The sequence below is a fragment of the Pseudorasbora parva genome, chromosome 16 (genome assembly GCF_024679245.1).
Source record: "Pseudorasbora parva isolate DD20220531a chromosome 16, ASM2467924v1, whole genome shotgun sequence".
Lineage (NCBI taxonomy): Eukaryota > Metazoa > Chordata > Actinopteri > Cypriniformes > Gobionidae > Pseudorasbora > Pseudorasbora parva.
This window is the reverse complement of record NC_090187.1, coordinates 439,708-460,000: the sequence shown is the minus strand read 5'-3', so window position 1 is coordinate 460,000 and position 20,293 is coordinate 439,708. Positions and strand designations below refer to the sequence as shown.

General features: G+C 44.6%; 1 protein-coding gene across 1 annotated transcript in view; it reads right to left on the bottom strand.

Annotated features, from left to right (window-relative positions):
• Nucleotides 1-4,103: 4,103 nt before the first annotated feature.
• Nucleotides 4,104-20,293, bottom strand: part of pik3c2g (phosphatidylinositol-4-phosphate 3-kinase catalytic subunit type 2 gamma) — a 39,609-nt gene continuing 23,419 nt past the window's right edge. Inside the window, exons 21-32 of the mRNA XM_067419831.1 lie at nucleotides 16,525-16,654; nucleotides 15,767-15,903; nucleotides 14,941-15,110; nucleotides 11,904-12,054; nucleotides 9,827-9,936; nucleotides 9,553-9,727; nucleotides 6,965-7,083; nucleotides 6,795-6,891; nucleotides 6,640-6,694; nucleotides 6,258-6,349; nucleotides 5,433-5,558; nucleotides 4,104-5,309 (exon numbers count right to left, since the gene is read on the bottom strand). Of these exons, the coding sequence (XP_067275932.1) occupies nucleotides 5,157-5,309; nucleotides 5,433-5,558; nucleotides 6,258-6,349; nucleotides 6,640-6,694; nucleotides 6,795-6,891; nucleotides 6,965-7,083; nucleotides 9,553-9,727; nucleotides 9,827-9,936; nucleotides 11,904-12,054; nucleotides 14,941-15,110; nucleotides 15,767-15,903; nucleotides 16,525-16,654 (1,515 nt within the window). The 3' untranslated portion in view covers nucleotides 4,104-5,156. The remainder of the gene's footprint in view (nucleotides 5,310-5,432; nucleotides 5,559-6,257; nucleotides 6,350-6,639; nucleotides 6,695-6,794; nucleotides 6,892-6,964; nucleotides 7,084-9,552; nucleotides 9,728-9,826; nucleotides 9,937-11,903; nucleotides 12,055-14,940; nucleotides 15,111-15,766; nucleotides 15,904-16,524; nucleotides 16,655-20,293) is intronic.

Sequence of the window (20,293 nt, the reverse complement as noted above, 5' to 3'; positions counted from 1 at the left end):
AAATTAAGTATACATGATATTAGGTAATGATCTGAGATGTCATCGCTCTGCTGCAGAATTTTAACAGTATCAACATTTATTCCATGTGACATTATTAGATCTAAAGTATGATTAAGGCGATGAGTGGGTCCCGATACGTGTTGTCTAACTCCAATAGAGTTTAGAATGTCTCTAAATGCCAATCCCAATGCGTCTTTTTCATTGTCTACGTGGATATTAAAATCCCCAACAATTAGTACTTTATCTACAGCTAATACTAACTCCGATACAAAACCAGCAAATTCTCTGATAAAGTCTGTATTGTGCCCTGGTGGCCTGTAGACAGTAGCCAACACAAATGTCAGACGGGATTTATCATTTACACTACACAGCGTTACATAAAGTAGTTAATTGAGGAAGCAATAGAATATTCAGCAGCCAAGATTTATTTTGTTCATCAGTATTATATCTGTTCTTTATTTGTTGAACAGCAATTATATTTTTATCCTTAAATGTGTTAGTTTTTTTGTATTTAGTAATTCAGGGAACAGACTCAGTCTCTATGTGATCATATCTAGGTGAAAGAGTCTCTATGTGCTGGGATTTAGCTGACTCTGGTGGCGTGAGACAGCTAGCAGACGGTTGGTTTAGCCGTTTGGTTTATCTGCCTCCTGACCAGAGCCCGTATTTATCAAACATCTTAGAATTACTCACAGGAACACTGCTAAGAATTTACTTAAGAGTAAAAAAATTCTTGGCTCAAAGCTGCGCTTAAAAGTTAGTTATCAAGCGTCCAAATCATACTTTAAGTGAAGTGTAGGACTAAATCTGAAGTGTCAGTCTTGCTGTGCCACAAACAGGATTTTGGATGATGTCATAGGCATGAACCAATCACTGAAGAGATGTCCTTATTTAAGAATATTCTCAGATAAATTCACATTGAATGGTGAAATTCTTAAGAGGAGTTTACTTTCGACAATAAAGAGTTTTCAAGAGAATACATTATAATATACACATTTGAAATGAAAGATAAACATGCTTTCATCCATGTCTTAATTACAAATTTTTAAACTGGTGTGCTGTTAATATATAGCCTAGATTTTTTTATATATAATCAGCCACCATGGATTCCAAAAGAAAACTGGCAGGAGGAGGAAGCGATCGCTACTGCTTGCTGAATTAGACGAACAGCGTTTTTTAATTTATTTATTATAAAACCCAACATTAACCAGCGCTGAAAAAGATGATGCCTGCTCTGTCCGAACCGTTTGATTAACTGCCTGTCGTCAAACATTTCAAACACATCCTCCCTCTCCTGAAAGAGTCGTCTTTGTGTTCTCAGTGCCATCCCAAGCCCCTACTGGACACTCCTGACCACTGAGAGACCTCTCGAGCTCTTAAATAACTGGGAGAGGAAGAGGGATTCTTAGCTTTAAGAAATTTGATAACTTGCTTTTATACTTAAGTTTGAAAGTAGGAGTAAATGTCATGAATAATCAGCACTTAAGACTAAAATAACACTTTGAGAAGCTTGATAAATACGGGCCCTGGGCTCCAGTGAGTCAAGTTTTAGCTCTAAGACTATGTGCCAAATTACTAGAGATAAGAGCAGCACCAGCCCAGGAGGGATGCATACCATCTCTTTTCAACAGGTCAGGTCTGCCCCAAAAGCTTTTCCAATTGTCTATGAACCCTTTGTTCTTTTGAGGACACAACTTAGACAATCAGCCATTGAGTGATGATAATCTGCTAACTATCTCATCAATCCTTTTAACAGGGAGGGGGCCAGAGCAAATAACGTTAACTGACATCGTACTTGCGAGTTTACCCACCTCTTTAATGTTAAAGGTGTCATGAACTGGCTTCTTATAATTTTCTCTAATTCTGAAATCATGTCCGTCAGCCCAATATTATCGCAATATTTGGTTCTTCATTGATTTGGACCGTCAACCGTTGGTTGCTATTGTAGTATGTGGAGAAAAATCCTGGAATGTTTTCCTCAAAAACCTTAATTTATTTTCGACTGAAGTTGAATACATGGGGAAAAGATCTACAGTATATTAATGTGGTCATTTTTCCTCCGCCTGCTCGTAACTTTGACAGAGTGTGTGTTTGAGGTATCGGTCAGCAGTAAACGGTTCTCTCTGATCTGACTCTTCTCTCACCAAGACCGATGTCTTCGCCTGTTTCTCAAAATGCAATGAAAAGAGGATTTTGTGTGTGTGAGGTCCTTGTGTAAGAGGTCTGGGGTGTTTGTGATGTTCTCGGTACATGATGTGGAGAAATGGAGAAGATCAGAGAGAGTGAAGGTGCTGGAAAGTGACTCGGATTCAGTTCCAGTGATTCCTGCGCCATTACAGGTGAGATCATGAAATCAGAAGGAAGACTCATTCTTCTGATTGGTTTAATGTTTCCTAAATAGATGGTCAACTTAGAGAATGTTTATCCGTGTGATACAAGGTCTTCTCAATATTTCTAACTCTTTATTTCTAGGGCACATCCACTTTGGGCATTAAGAAACATCAAGAAAGCACAACTTGATCCTTGTGAACTGGCAAATAAAGATGTGTCTCAAATATACTCAATATTACAACCTTAACCTGTGTCTCGTGCACTGCCAGTAAACCTCTGTTATCTGAAAGCTTATTAGGAGAAGGACTAAAGAAAAAAAGCATCCCGATATACCGCTAATTTTTCTTGTTTCTTCCGCTCTTCTGTCTATGGCAGCCCATTGAACCAGTTGCGGGAAAGTTATGAAATTTGGCATACTCATAGAGGATGGTCTGATCTATCACCAAAGGCAATTTGGAGTCTCTAACTCAATCCCTCTAGCGCCACCAACTGTCCGAATTTGCACTTTGTTCTCATAACCTTTGAACCGGAAGGGCTAGAAACAAAATACATTTTTCCTCCAATTCCCGATCAAGATGATTCCATTACATTGGATACATAATTTTCCATCATGAAAATTTTCCCTCCAATTTGAATTTTCCGACACATACTCTTTTGAACTCCTCCTAGGCCGTTGCGCCACCTACAGGTCCAGAGATTAAAAAAAAAATTATCCTGAGATATTTTTTACTTTCAACTTCTGAAAGGTTTGCCACAAAATCATAAGTGATCTCGTTAAGATTCGGGGTAGCATGCCGAGTCAAATTATATCTATTTTTGTCTTCTGGATTTGTCTTTTGGACATGAATTTCCAAAGTGGTTCTCTGGCTAACACCAGATCAAGCTCAATTTAAGTTTGAACACTGGTCTGGGTCTGCTCTGTATTTTCTACTGCACAAGAGGCGTGATCAATGGGCATTATTCAAATGACTGTGCAATTAGATAGTCCTTTAACCAATCAGACCACAAGAGGCGTGATCAACGGGCAACAACCCATCATTTCTCTATCTGTGATCGTGTTAAACCCACCAATAGCGTGCCAGGTGGATAAGCCAGTCTGTGATTGGTTCCCTGAAGTGTAACAGAAGCAGTAGAAATGAATGTACAGGTTTCCAGACTGAGTTGCCGGGCGAAATCAAATCAGGCTGGATTTACAGTACCCAGTCTAGAATTTCCATTAATTTTGTAGTAAAATGCTGTATTTTATGAATGCATTAGAGTATTGTTCCAAAACTCTTTATGGGTCATCGGATGCCCTGAAGGAGCTGAGAAGCCATATACTTACATGGTTATAACTTTGATTGTGGTTGACTTCTCATGCGAGTCATCTCCTTAGGTTGCAGAATCCTTACCGAGCCCAACAATACCAAATAATGCCTTATGGTTTGTGTAACATTGTGATTTAGTTTTTAAACAACATTATCTTTGAAACCGTTTGAAAGTCCGATTGAGACGAAACCATTGCAGGAAACTCTGAATCATAGTGGGTTGACTAGATGCCAATGACCAAATGTCAACATTTTGATAGCAAGGGGCAAAAACACGCAATGTTGCGATTGGGTAATTTTTATGTTCTCTTAAATACAAATGTCTATAACTCTAGAACTTAAAAAAAAATGATATTTTCACGAAATTTGACACTTATGTATGAGGGCACTCTGAATATTGTGTCACTTGGTGGCGCTATAATTGCGCAAAACATTAAATTACAATATGTAATTTAATTACATTAATGTTGCCAAAGTTCAATTGTTCAATTCAAAATTCAAATCAGATCATCTTCAGACTGACAAAAATTTACGGATTTTGTGTCGATAGATGAAACCGTCATCGTGCCAAAATGACTGAGGTGATATCTCTGCAATGCTTTGATATAGTGACCTCATCGATTCAGTCACAGTGCCACCTATTGGTAAGACGTGATAAACCATTAAATCTTTACTAGTGACTGTATTTATGTTTTTTTCAGGCATTTAACTGCTCATTGCTGCAGTTGGTCTGATGCTCCCAGCCATGATGGCAAGACTTATTGTACCTTCTTTATGCTAATGGCTGCTTGCATTAATGCTTGCTCTATTGCTGAACTCATGTTGCAGATTCTGCAGGGTGTCTATAAGCGTATGACGGCAAGCGCATGTCCGTCCAGTTTGCAGAAAATGGCCTCTATGAATAATTTAATTCAGCTTTTACGATGTTAATGTATGATGATCTACATGTACAAGTCCAAGACATTTGAGGATAATCCATTTCAGTTTAAAAAGAAATTAGTAGACATGCGAGACAGATTTCATATTTGCCAGGCATAAATAACAGGAAAACGTTAAGAAATGTGTGTGTTCAGCAGTGAAACGAACCGGCTCTGTCGAATCAGTGCTCTTTATGGACCTTTATGACTAAAGAGTTCTTCATCCCCATATGTATATCACATTAACTTTTATTAATATAGCACTTCATATAATACAATAATAGCCTCAAAGCATCTTTACAGTAAAGTCTGTGTGTGAGGAATCATTGGTGAACTTCAAGTAGGACAGTAGATTAAGAACAGCTTTAGTGTGTCTTTATGAGCAGCGAGAAACCAAACCTCCATCCCATAAGTCTGAGTTTCAGGAATCCTGATCGCATCTTTGGTCCGTATCGTAAGGTCTCCAACCGAAGAGCAGCTGATAAACCGCAGAGAAGCCCAATGCAAGCCACTTCTGCTGGTTAAACCGCAGAGAAGCCCAATGGAAACCACTTCTGCTGGTTAAACCGCAGAGAAGCCCAATGGAAACCACTGCTGCTGGTTAAACCGCAGAGAAGCCCAATGGAAACCACTTCTCCTGCTCCAGAACTCGCTCTCCCAGAACCACGTTTGTAGCCGCGACGAAAGCCTTCCTGCTCTTCACCGTAACCTCCAACACACAGCCGTGGAGCTTCAGCACATTACTGTACTCAATCTGCAGGACAACAGCAGGTCTGAGAGGAGCGGACAAACACACACACACACACACACACACACACACACACACACACACACACACACACACACACACACACACACACACAAGGCTATCTCTCACCAGTTCATTGAATGTGGGATTGTCGTTGCTGCGGACCACTTTCGTCTTCCTCTTGGTCTTGTCTTGTGGATCAGGTCTCAGTCGCGTGACCACATAAGCATCCGGACACGAGCCGTTAGACAACCTCTGACACACACACACACACACACACACACACACACACACACACACACACACACACACACACTCAACGTGATGAACAAACGCTCTTTAAGTAACGTTAACACAACGTTCATTCAGAGTTATCTGGTCTGTAATAATTCTCAAAACCTTAGCACAATAATATAAATTATAATTTAAGAAGTGAAGGATCATGGGACGCTGAAGACTGGAGTAATGATGATGATGATCTCAGGAATAAATCACACTTTACTATATATTCACACAGAACAGATGATCTACACTGGAGGAATATTTCACTGCTTTACTGGAGTTATGAGCAGAATAATGAGCAGAAGAGACTCTCACAAACATTTGTTAATTCTTTCAAACAATTGGCATGTGTGTGTGTGTACTTGTTCATATTACATTGTGTGTATCAAATGTCCCCACAATGTAATATAAACCTGAGATCAGCAGCCAGTGGTCCCCACAATGTAAATGGATTCATAAACATACTAAAATATGTTTTTTTGAAAATGTAAAATTGCATAATGTTTCCTGTGATGTGTGTGTGTGTGTGTAGTTTTAAACTTGTCCAGTGCTGTTCAGAGTGTGTATGGGATTATGTAAGCTAAACAAAATGACATTCAAAAACTGTGCTTTTCCTAACATGGCAAAATGACTTTAGATCAAGAACAATAATGGGTTGAAAACATGACTCACAATATTTTTCAGATGCTTAATCATGACGGAGAGTTTAAAGTCTTTATAGGACAGGAAGAGCTGAATCTGCGGCCGGAGATGAGCGTCCGGTTCTGAAACACAAGAGGATCGTCATGAGCCGAAACTGAAGGATAATCGCAGGGCTTTCAGAAGAAATAACTCACTGGAAATTATGATCTCTGAAACTTCTAAATATGCCTGGTTTGGGAATAAAGTATGTGAATGAAGTGCAGTCACAGTATCAGAACCAATATTATATCTCCAGAGCGGGTTATATATGAGCGTCTTCAGCAGGGATGTTAATGTATAAAGACATTACCACTGGGAAACATTCATGCTATACATCTGTGGAAATATGTGTTTGAGTGTGTGTGTGGATCACCTGATGTGGCAGCAGCGTCTGGTCCGTCCAGGAATAGACTGCAGACATACTCGTTCTGTCAGAGACACAATGAGACATTAGTGATGGTTCTGTGGACACTGGGAAAGGTTCTGGTGATGGTTTCCTATGGACACTGGGAAGGGTTTGGCTCTTACTCCTCGGCACGGCCCCTGGAACAGCTCCTGCAGGTACTTGTTCAACAGGCTCATCTTCCGGCGCGGTGTGAAGGACATGTTGAACCAGCGGGGGAACCTGCGAGCAGGGAAAGAGGTTCAGTCCGGCTCTCGTCGACGGTGGGATAACGGCTGCATGAGCGGAGGCTTACTTCGGGAGAGTGGATGCGATGAAGTGTTTCTGGAGCAGCTTATGCAGCATCTCAAACTGAGCAAAGCTCTTCTGACTGATGATGAACCCGTCCTCCATGGTCATCTTCAGCTCGTACGTCTGACAGACCAGAAGCAGTGCGGTCAGTTCATCTGAAGCTCTGACCAGAACCTCTAACACTTCACCAAACACATCTGACCAAAACCACCAACACTTCACTAAACACACCTGACCGGAACCACCAACACTTCACCAAACACACCTGACCAGAACTACTAACACTTCACTAAACACACCGGAACCACTAACACTTCACCAAACACACCTGACCAAAACCACCAACACTTCACTAAACACACCTGACCGGAACCACCAACACTTCACCAAACACACCTGACCAGAACCACTAACACTTCACCAAACACACCTGACCAGAACCACCAAAACTTCACCAAACACAGCTGACCAGAACCACTAACACTTCACCAAACACACCTGACCAGAACCACTAACACTTCACCAAACACACCTGACCGGAACCACCAACACTTCACCAAACACATCAGACCAGAACCACTAACACTTCACCAAACACACCTGACTGGAACCACCAACACTTCACCAAACACACCAGACCAATACCACTAACACTTCACCAAACACAGCTGACCAGAACCACCAACACTTCACCAAACACACCTGACTGGAACCACTAACACTTCACCAAACACACCTGACCGGAACCACCAACACTTCACCAAATACACCTGACCGGAACCACCAACACTTCACCAAACACACCTGACCAGAACCACTAACACTTCACCAAACACATCAGACCAGAACCACTAACACTTCACCAAACACACCTGACTGGAACCACCAACACTTCACCAAACACACCAGACCGGAACCACCAACACGTCACCAAACACCCCAGACCAGAACCACTAACACCACCAAACACACCTGACCGGAACCACCAACACTTTACCAAACACACCTGACCAGAACCACTAACACTTCACCAAACACACCAGACCAGAACCACCAACACTTCACCAAACACACCTGAGCAGAACCACTAACACTTCACCAAACACACCTGACCAGAACCACGAACACCACCAAACACACCTGACCAGAACCACTAACACTTCCCCAAACACACCAGACCAGAACCACTAACACTTCACCAAACACACCAGACCAGAACCACTAACACGTCACCAAACACACCTGACCAGAACCACCAACACTTCACCAAACATCTGACCAGAACCACTAACACTTCACCAAACACACCAGACCAGAACCACTAACACTTCACCAAACACACCAGACCAGAACCACTAACACCACCAAACACACCTGACCGGAACCACCAACACTTCACCAAACACACCAGACCAGAACCACTAACACTTCACCAAACACACCTGACTGGAACCACCAACACTTCACCAAACACACCTGACTGAAACCACCAACACTTCACCAAACACACCTGACCAGAACCACTAACACCACCAAACACACCTGACCGGAACCACCAACACTTTACCAAACACAGCTGACCAGAACCACTAACACTTCACCAAACACACCTGACCAGAACCACTAACACCACCAAACACACCTGACCGGAACCACCAACACTTCACCAAACACACCTGACCAGAACCACTAACACCACCAAACACACCTGACCGGAACCACCAACACTTTACCAAACACAGCTGACCAGAACCACTAACACTTCACCAAACACACCTGACCAGAACCACTAACACCACCAAACACACCTGACCGGAACCACCAACACTTCACCAAACACACCTGACCAGAGCCACTAACACTTCACCAAACACACCTGACCGGAACCACCAACACTTCACCAAACACACCTGACCAGAACCACTAACACTTCACCAAACACACCTGACCAGAACCACTAACACTTCACCAAACACACCTGACCAGAACCACTCACCAAACACATCAGACCGGAACCACCAACACTTCACCAAACACACCTGACCAGAACCACTAACACCACCAAACACACCTGACTGGAACCACTAACACCACCAAACACACCTGACCAGAACCACAAACACAGGAGATCACAACATTGGAGATCTGTAACATTTGACAAACTAACCATGTTTCTCTTTTTAACGTGTATGTTAATCAGTTATCATGTGAAACACCTGCTGGAGGACCTAAAGAAGCCAGTGTGTGTGGAAACAATATTTAATAGTACAGTTATTGGCCAAATCACACTGCCATTCAAAAGTGTTTGGAATAAATCACACTTTACTATATATTCACATAGAGAACCGCCGCTTTACACTGAGGAATATTTCACTGCTTTACTGGATTTTTGTAATTTTAATAAAATAAACACTTCGGTTAAACCTTGGTGAGCAGAAGAGACTCTTCAAAAAAACATTATAAATCTTACTGATCAAACACTTTTGAAGATTTGTCATTATAAGCAAAGAATGCACAAGTATAATGTAAGGACTCCTTCCTGAACTTCTTCAGTCCCACTGTAGCTTCAAGCTCTTCCTGAGGGAAACGCACCACATCTTTGCCGTTGACGCTGTAGTTCTGGATCACGGCCTCCTGAATGTTGGAGCTGGAGGAGCTGTGGCTCTCCGAGAGCGGCTCTGCGCGTCTGGCCGAGGAAAACTGCACCATATTGTGGATGAGGAAGTTCAATTTGACGGGGAAACTCTCCATGCTCTCCTTAATTTTTCTGAAACAGAAATGAAACATCTAGTAGTGCACAAAGAGCAGAAGCTCCGTATATGAGGAATGATTTCTGAAACTCCAATCATCCGTCGGATGTGTTGACCTGGTGAAATATGAAGTGGCTTCCAGCACGGAGTCATGCGGACGCAGGTTATTGTGGACATACTGCAGGTCCTGGACGTCCTTCATCTCAGGCAATCCGGCCGTCAGCATCTACACACACACACACACACACACACACACACACACACATTGACAGGAAACAGGACGTGGGTGCGAGCTCTTAACACATTATACTCCATCCCGTCTATTGCGGTCTCTAAACTCTGGCCAGTTGATCATACCTAGAATATCTAAATCAACTGCAGGCGGTCGATCATTTTCCTAATTAGCTCCTAAACTCTGGAATAGTCTTCCTAGCATTGTTCGGGAGGCAGACCCACTCTGTCAGTTTAAATCTAGACTAAAAACACATCTCTTTACTATGGCATACACACAGAACATAGTCAATTGATTTGAACAATAGAAATTGATAGATTGTTAGGCTGCATTAACTAGGTCAGCCGGAACCGGGAACACTTCCCATAACACCTGATGGACTCGTTACATCATCAGAAGAACGGCATCTACGCTAATGTTAGTCTCTCTGTTTATCCCAAGGTTTACTGCAGTCGGCCGGACCCAGGCCGTGTCCGGATCGGATGTGAATATGATCAGTGCATCCTGGAGTGTCAATTAGTGTGCGTTCACACTTGTCATGTTTGGTTCGATTGAACCAAACCCTGGTGCGGTTGCTCATTTAGTGCGGTTCATTTGAACATGTGAACGCTGCCATCTGAACCCTGGTGCGTAGCATACAAGCGGAAAAAGATGGGTCTCGGTCCGCTTCGAAACAAACTCTGGTGCGGTTTGGTTGATACATGAAAACAACACGGACCAAAGACATGTAAACGAACCAAAAACATGACGTAATGTCACAAGATGCGAAGCTACAATCAGCTGATTTGACGACAAATGCGTTTGAATGTGTATTCAAAATGTGTGGAGGGCAAACATGGAGCAACGAGGAGGTAAAGTGCCTCATCCATATTTGGTCTGATGAGCATGTTTCGAAAATGCTAGAAAAATATAGCATATGGTTCTTCTCTTTAAAGGACCTGTTTTGCCCATCCAGACCATAGAACTGCCGTCTCTTTAGTAGCAGATTTTCGTTTCTGCAAAGGATAAAATTCTGGTGCTATTTTGAATGTTTTGAACATTTTATGAGCTCTTCGAGTTCTCAGCTGGTAAAAATAAAACCATGATCCACAAAATGATCGTGTTTAATCCAGCACACTCCGTAAGGAAGCTCCGTCACGCAATATTCGTCATAAAAGCCGACCAATCAGGTTGTGAGCCTATCCCTATGCCTCTGGTTCGGTATCTTTAGTTTCGCTGTTAAAAATGCCAGTGTGAATGGTAAGCAGACCAGGACTATGTTTTGTTGTTGTTTTTTTGGTCTGGACCAATTGAACCAAACTATAAGTGTGAACTTAGGGTCTCCTCTGAATTTGCCTCACTGGCACGTCATCCTCAATAAACTCATCTCCAGCGCGACGACTCCGATCTTTCAAATATTCATATTCTTGTGTAATCAACGCGTCATCCTCAATAAACCCGTCTCTTGCATAATACCCAGAAATTTTGAATATTCCGCTCTAATATGATTTCTGAGCTGTACGGTGTCCAGAATAATAATCATCACTGTGTGTTAATAGGCCAGAGCAGAACTGAGTCTGGTTTCTCTAAGGTTTATTTTTCTCCATCATGCCCTGATGGAGTTTTGGTTCCTTTGGTCGCCTTTGGCTTGGCTTGCTCAGTTGGGGACACTAAAATTTCGATGCAAGTTATTCAACTAAATATCAGAACAAAATTAATTACTAAATTAACTGTATCAACTTTATCACTGATCTGCCAACATTGTCTCTCTATGATAAATTAAAATAAGCTGATAACATCACTGTTTACTCCAGAACGACTGTACAGCCAAATCTAATTTTGTTGCAATATTGTCCTGTTTAACACTGAAGCTGCTTTGAGACTCTCTGCATTGTAAAAGCGCTATATAAATAAAGGTGACTAAATCACAGCTTCGGTTTTTCCTGTATAAATAAAGCTGACTTGCAGTGCCGACGTCTCACCGGTTGCAGGAGTCCAAGCAGCAGGGCTGAGTGTCTGCGGAGGATGTTGTAAGCGTCGCAGCAGAGCTCCACGAAGCGGTGGAAGCGCTGTGGGTTCTGGCCCGTGATGAAGCGCTGCATCTCGGGTGTGAAGATGAAGGGCGTGCGGTCTCTGCGATCACAAACGCTTCATTTAGAACCACTTCCTTTGGGTAACTCAGAGACTAAAGCCCATTTAGAACCTCTTCCTTTGGGTTACTCAGAGACTAAAGCCCATTTAGAACCACTTCCTTTGGGTTACTCAGAGACTAAAGCCCATTTAAAACCACTTCCTTTGGGTTACTCAGAGACTAAAGCCCATTTAGAACCACTTCCTTTGGGTTACTCAGAGACTAAAGCCCATTTAAAACCACTTCCTTTGGGTTACTCAGAGACTAAAGCCCATTTAGAACCACTTCCTTTGGGTAACTCAGAGACTAAAGCCCATTTAAAACCACTTCCTTTGGGTTACTCAGAGACTAAAGCCCATTTAAAACCACTTCCTTTGGGTAACTCAGAGACTAAAGCCCATTTAGAACCTCTTCCTTTGGGTAACTCAGAGACTAAAGCCCATTTAGAACCTCTTCCTTTGGGTTACTCAGAGACTAAAGCCCATTTAGAACCTCTTCCTTTGGGTTACTCAGAGACTAAAGCCCATTTAGAACCTCTTCCTTTGGGTAACTCATAGACTAAAGCCCATTTAGAACCACTTCCTTTGGGTAACTCAGAGACTAAAGCCCATTTAGAACCTCTTCCTTTGGGTTACTCAGAGACTAAAGCCCATTTAAAACCACTTCCTTTGGGTAACTCAGAGACTAAAGCCCATTTAAAACCACTTCCTTTGGGTTACTCAGAGACTAAAGCCCATTTAAAACCACTTCCTTTGGGTAACTCAGAGACTAAAGCCCATTTAGAACCTCTTCCTTTGGGTAACTCAGAGACTAAAGCCCATTTAGAACCACTTCCTTTGGGTAACTCAGAGACTAAAGCCCATTTAGAACCTCTTCCTTTGGGTTACTCAGAGACTAAAGCCCATTTAGAACCACTTCCTTTGGGTTAATCATAGACTAAAGCCTATTTAGAACCACTTCCTTTGGGTTACTCAGAGGCTAAAGCCCATTTAGAACCTCTTCCTTTGGGTAACTCAGAGACTAAAGCCCATTTAGAACCACTTCCTTTGGGTTACTCAGAGACTAAAGCCCATTTAAAACCACTTCCTTTGGGTAACTCAGAGACTAAAGCCCATTTAGAACCACTTCCTTTGGGTAACTCAGAGACTAAAGCCCATTTAGAACCTCTTCCTTTGGGTTACTCAGAGACTAAAGCCCATTTAAAACCACTTCCTTTGGGTTACTCAGAGACTAAAGCCCATTTAGAACCTCTTCCTTTGGGTTACTCAGAGACTAAAGCCCATTTAGAACCTCTTCCTTTGGGTAACTCAGAGACTAAAGCCCATTTAGAACCACTTCCTTTGGGTTACTCAGAGACTAAAGCCCATTTAGAACCACTTCCTTTGGGTTACTCAGAGACTAAAGCCCATTTAAAACCACTTCCTTTGGGTTACTCAGAGACTAAAGCCCATTTAGAACCACTTCCTTTGGGTTACTCAGAGACTAAAGCCCATTTAAAACCACTTCCTTTGGGTTACTCAGAGACTAAAGCCCATTTAGAACCACTTCCTTTGGGTAACTCAGAGACTAAAGCCCATTTAGAACCTCTTCCTTTGGGTTACTCAGAGACTAAAGCCCATTTAGAACCTCTTCCTTTGGGTTACTCAGAGACTAAAGCCCATTTAAAACCACTTCCTTTGGGTAACTCAGAGACTAAAGCCCATTTAGAACCTCTTCCTTTGGGTTACTCAGAGACTAAAGCCCATTTAGAACCACTTCCATTGGGTTACTCAGAGACTAAAGCCCATTTAAAACCTCTTCCTTTGGGTTACTCAGAGACTAAAGCCCATTTAGAACCTCTTCCTTTGGATTACTCAGAGACTAAAGCCCATTTAAAACCTCTTCCTTTGGGTTACTCAGAGACTAAAGCCCATTTAGAACCTCTTCCTTTGGGTTACTCAGAGACTAAAGCCCATTTAGAACCACTTCCTTTGGGTAACTCAGAGACTAAAGCCCATTTAGAACCTCTTCCTTTGGGTTACTCAGAGACTAAAGCCCATTTAAAACCACTTCCTTTGGGTAACTCAGAGACTAAAGCCCATTTAGAACCTCTTCCTTTGGGTTACTCAGAGACTAAAGCCCATTTAGAACCTCTTCCTTTGGGTTACTCAGAGACTAAAGCCCATTTAGAACCACTTCCTTTGGGTTACTCAGAGACTAAAGCCCATTTAAAACCTCTTCCTTTGGGTTACTCAGAGACTAAAGCCCATTTAGAACCTCTTCCTTTGGGTTACTCAGAGACTAAAGCCCATTTAGAACCACTTCCTTTGGGTTACTCAGAGACTAAAGCCCATTTAAAACCTCTTCCTTTGGGTTACTGAGAGACTAAAGCCCATTTAGAACCTCTTCCTTTGGATTACTCAGAGACTAAAGCCCATTTAAAACCTCTTCCTTTGGGTTACTCAGAGACTAAAGCCCATTTAGAACCTCTTCCTTTGGGTTACTCAGAGACTAAAGCCCATTTAGAACCTCTTCCTTTGGGTTACTCAGAGACTAAAGCCCATTTAGAACCTCTTCCTTTGGGTTACTCAGAGACTAAAGCCCATTTAGAACCACTTCCTTTGGGTTACTCATAGACTAAAGCCCATTTAGAACCACTTCCTTTGGGTAACTCAGAGACTAAAGCCCATTTAGAACCTCTTCCTTTGGGTTACTCAGAGACTAAAGCCCATTTAGAACCTCTTCCTTTGGGTTACTCAGAGACTAAAGCCCATTTAGAACCTCTTCCTTTGGGTTACTCAGAGACTAAAGCCCATTTAGAACCACTTCCTTTGGGTTACTCATAGACTAAAGCCCATTTAGAACCACTTCCTTTGGGTAACTCAGAGACTAAAGCCCACTTCACTCGCCTCCTGATGCTGCCGAACTTCTGCGCGTTGCCCATGATCTTGCCGAAGTCGATGTGGAACATGTGCCCGCTGTGCTGGATCATGATGTTGTCGTTGTGGCGATCGCAGATGCCCAGGACAAACGTGGCCACACACCAGCCGGCACATGAGTGGAGGAAGTTCATGACGGCCTGAAGAAGGACAGACGGCTGAGGAAATCAGTCTCTGTGTGTGTGTGTGCGTGTGTGTGATGGGTAGTTTTAGGGGCAGTGTAGGGGGATAGAATTTACAGTTTGCACTGTATAAAAAAACATTACATCTATGGAGAGTCCCCACAAAGATAGTGAACCAGACGTGTGTGTGTGTGTGTGTGTGTGTGTGTGTGTGTGTGTGTGTGTGTGTGTGTGTGTGTGTGTGTGTGTGTGTGTATATGTGCACTGCAAAAATGCTTTTTGTATTTAGTATTTTTTCTTGTTTCCAGTCCAAATATCTAAATATTCTTAAATCAAGATGCATTTAAAAAACAATTGAAATTCAATGATTTTTTTGCTTAAAACAGGTAAAATTATCTGCCAATGGGGTGAGAAAAATTAAATCTTATTTTCTAACAAACAAGATTATTTTTCTCACCCCATTGGCAGATTATTTTGCCTGTTTTAAGAAAAACTCACTTAATTTAGATTTTATTTAAATAAAAAAAAAACAAGGGAAAATATCTTCTGTCATTTGACTTATGTTTAAACAGGATCTCTAGACTGCAGAAGTGAGCAGGTTATGGTAGGTTTTTGGCAGGTTATGGGCAGGTTTGGCAGGTTATGGTAGGGTTTGGCAGGTAATGATGCATCACCTTCTCGTAGTCGTCTTTAGTCTTGTTCCTCATATGAAACCATTTCTCCAGCGTGTCTTCTCTGAGCGCTCCAGACAGACCCCACTCCTGATGGATCTGAGCCAGAGTCACTGCGTCACACACCACCTCCACCAGACCTGAACACAAGCAGCGCATCAGTCCAGCTCACACACTCTTGCACGCTCGCACACACACGCACACTCTAACAGACTCGTACACACACTCAAACACACTCTCGCACACTCAAACAAACTCACACTCACACACACTCAAACAGACTTGCACACACTCTCGCACACTCCAACAAACTCACACCCTGACTTGCACACTCAAACAAACTCACACACTCTCGTAGACTCAAACGAACTTGCACACTCTCACACACTCAAACTCACACACATTCACACACTGGCACACTCACACTCTCGCACACTCAAACAAATTCACACACTCAAATAGACTCGCACACTCTTGCACACTCAAACACTCTCGCACAAACAAACTCACACACTGACTTGCACATTCAAACAAACTCACACACTGACTTGCACATTCAACCAAACTCACACACTGACTTGCACACTCAAACAGACTTGCACAGACTCGCACACTAAAACAGACTCGCACACTTAAACAGACTCGCACTTAGACTCGCACACTCAAACAAAGTCACACACTCTCACACACTCAAACAGACTTGGATACTTGCACACTCTCACACACTCAAACAGACTCGCATTACAGCGACTCAGACCGACCTTGATCTCTCCTGGCTGAAACGCATCTGTAGGTGATTATGCGCATGTCCAGCCCCTCCTGCCTCCACAATCGGTCCAGAAGACGCACGATCTGCAGCACCAGCATGTCCTGCCGCAGGTTATCTCCAGTCTGACACAAACAACACAAGCAATCCACTCAGTAAGGACTTCCTGAAATCCCTAATGGCTGAGCGAGCCGAGAGCGAGCGAGCCGAGAGCGAGGGAGAGCGAGCCGGGGTTTGTCAGCGAGAGGACTGACTGCAATCCCTAATTGCCGAGAGAGAGAGAGCCGAAAGAGAGGACTGACTGCAATCCCTAATGGCTGAGAAAGAGAGAGAGAGCCGAGAGAGAGGACTGCCTCCAATCCTTAATGGCCGAGAGAGAGAACTGACTGCAATCCCTAATGGCCGAGAGAGAGGACTGACTGCAATCCCTAATGGCCGAGAGAGAGGACTGACTGCAATCCCTAATGGCCTAGAGAGAGGACTGACTGCAATCCCTAATGGCCTAGAGAGAGGACTGACTGCAATCCCTAATGGCCGAGAGAGAGAGAGCTGAGTGAGAGGACTGACTGCAATCCCTAATGGCTGAGAGAGAGAGAGCTGAGAGAGAGGACTGATTGCAATCCCTAATGGCCGAGAGAGAGAGAGCTGAGTGAGAGGACTGACTGCAATCCCTAATGGCCGAGAGAGAGAGAGCTGAGTGAGAGGACTGACTGCAATCCCTAATGGCCGAGAGAGAGAGAGCTGAGAGAGAGGACTGACTGCAATCCCTAATGGCCGAAAGAGAGGACTGACTGCAATCCCTAATGGCTGAGAGAGAGAGAGAGAGAGAGCCGAGAGAGAGGACTGACTGCAATCCCTAATGGCCGAGAGAGAGAACTGACTGCAATCCCTAATGGCCGAGAGAGAGGACTGACTGCAATCCCTAATGGCAGAGAGAGAGGACTGACTGCAATCCCTAATGGCCGAGAGAGAGGACTGACTGCAATCCCTAATGGCCGAGAGAGAGGACTGACTGCAATCCCTAATGGCCGAGAGTGAGGACTGACTGCAATCCCTAATGGCCGAGAGAGAGGACTGACTGCAATCCCTAATGGCCGAGAGAGAGAGAGCTGAGTGAGAGGACTGACTGCAATCCCTAATGGCCGAGAGAGAGGACTGACTGCAATCCCTAATGGCCGAGAGAGAGGACTGACTGCAATCCCTAATGGCCGAGAGAGAGGACTGACTGCAATCCCTAATGGCCGAGAGAGAGGACTGACTGCAATCCCTAATGGCCGAGAGAGAGGACTGACTGCAATCCCTAATGGCCGAGAGAGAGGACTGACTGCAATCCCTAATGGCCGAGAGTGAGGACTGACTGCAATCCCTAATGGCCGAGAGAGAGGACTGACTGCAATCCCTAATGGCCGAGAGAGAGAGAGAGAGCTGAGTGAGAGGACTGACTGCAATCCCTAATGGCCGAGAGAGAGGACTGACTGCAATCCCTACTAGCCTAGAGAGAGGACTGACTGCAATCCCTAATGGCCGAGAGAGAGGACTGACTGCAATCCCTAATGGCTGAGAGAGAGGACTGCCTGCAATCCCTAATGGCCGAGAGAGAGGACTGACTGCAATCCCTAATAGACGAGAGAGAGAGCGGCGAGAGAGAGGACTGACTGCAATCCCTAATGGCTGAGAGAGAGAGAGAGCCGAGAGAGAGGACTGACTGCAATCCCTAACGGCTGAGAGAGAGGACTGACTGCAATCCCTAATGGCCGAGAGAGAGAGAGAGCCGAGGGAGAGGACTGACTGCAATCCCTAATGGCCGAGAGAGAGAGAGAGCCGAGAGAGAGGACTGACTGCAATCCCTAATAGACAAGAGAGAGGACTGACTGCAATCCCTAATGGCCGAGAGAGAGGACTGACTGCAATCCCTAATGGCCGAGAGAGAGAGAGAGCCGAGAGGGAGGACTGACTGCAATCCCTAATGGCCGAGAGAGAGAGAGAGCCGAGAGAGAGGACTGACTGCAATCCCCAATGGCCGAGAGAGAGCCGAGGGAGAGGACTGACTGCAGTCCCTAATGGCCGAGAGAGAGAGAGAGCCGAGAGAGAGGACTGACTGCAATCCCTAATAGACGAGAGAGAGGACTGACTGCAATCCCTAATGGCCGAGAGAGAGAGAGAGCCAAGAGAGAGGACTGACTGCAATCCCTAATGGCCGAGAGAGAGAGAGAGAGAGAGAGAGAGAGAGAGAGAGAGAGAGAGAGCCGAGAGAGAGGACTGACTGCAATCCCTAACGGCTGAGAGAGAGGACTGACTGCAATCCCTAATGGCTGAGAGAGAGGACTGACTGCAATCCCTAATGGCCGAGAGAGAGGACTGACTGCAATCCCTAATGGCCGAGAGTGAGGACTGACTGCAATCCCTAATGGCCGAGAGAGAGGACTGACTGCAATCCCTAATGGCTGAGAGAGAGGACTCACTGCAATCCCTAATGGCTGAGAGAGAGGACTGACTGCAATCCCTAATGGCCGAGAGAGAGGACTGACTGCAATCCCTAATAGACGAGAGAGAGGACTGACTGCAATCCCTAATGGCTGAGAGTGAGGACTGACTGCAATCCCTAATGGCCGAGAGTGAGGACTGACTGCAATCCCTAATGGCCGAGAGAGAGGACTGACTGCAATCCCTAATGGCCGAGAGAGAGGACTGACTGCAATCCCTAATGGCCGAGAGTGAGGACTGACTGCAATCCCTAATGGCCGAGAGAGAGGACTGACTGCAATCCCTAATGGCTGAGAGAGAGGACTGACTGCAATCCCTAATGGCTGAGAGAGAGGACTGACTGCAATCCCTAATGGCCGAGAGAGAGGACTGACTGCAATCCCTAATAGACGAGAGAGAGGACTGACTGCAATCCCTAATGGCTGAGAGTGAGGACTGACTGCAATCCCTAATGGCCGAGAGTGAGGACTGACTGCAATCCCTAATGGCCGAGAGAGAGAGAGCTGAGTGAGAGGACTGACTGCAATCCCTAATGGCCGAGAGTGAGGACTGACTGCAATCCCTAATGGCCGAGAGAGAGAGAGCTGAGTGAGAGGACTGACTGCAATCCCTAATGGCCGAGAGAGAGGACTGACTGCAATCCCTAATGGCCGAGAGAGAGGACTGACTGCAATCCCTAATGGCCGAGAGAGAGGACTGACTGCAATCCCTAATAGACGAGAGAGAGGACTGACTGCAATCCCTAATGGCTGAGAGTGAGGACTGACTGCAATCCCTAATGGCTGAGAGAGAGGACTGACTGCAATCCCTAATGGCTGAGAGTGAGGACTGACTGCAATCCCTAATGGCTGAGAGTAAGGACTGACTGCAATCCCTAATGGCCGAGAGTGAGGACTGACTGCATTCCCTAATGGCCGAGAGAGAGGACTGACTGCAATCCCTAATGGCCGAGAGAGAGAGAGAGCTGAGTGAGAGGACTGACTGCAATCCCTAATGGCCGAGAGAGAGGACTGACTGCAATCCCTACTAGCCTAGAGAGAGGACTGACTGCAATCCCTAATGGCCGAGAGAGAGGACTGACTGCAATCCCTAATGGCTGAGAGAGAGGACTGCCTGCAATCCCTAATGGCCGAGAGAGAGGACTGACTGCAATCCCTAATAGACGAGAGAGAGAGCGGCGAGAGAGAGGACTGACTGCAATCCCTAATGGCTGAGAGAGAGAGAGAGCCGAGAGAGAGGACTGACTGCAATCCCTAACGGCTGAGAGAGAGGACTGACTG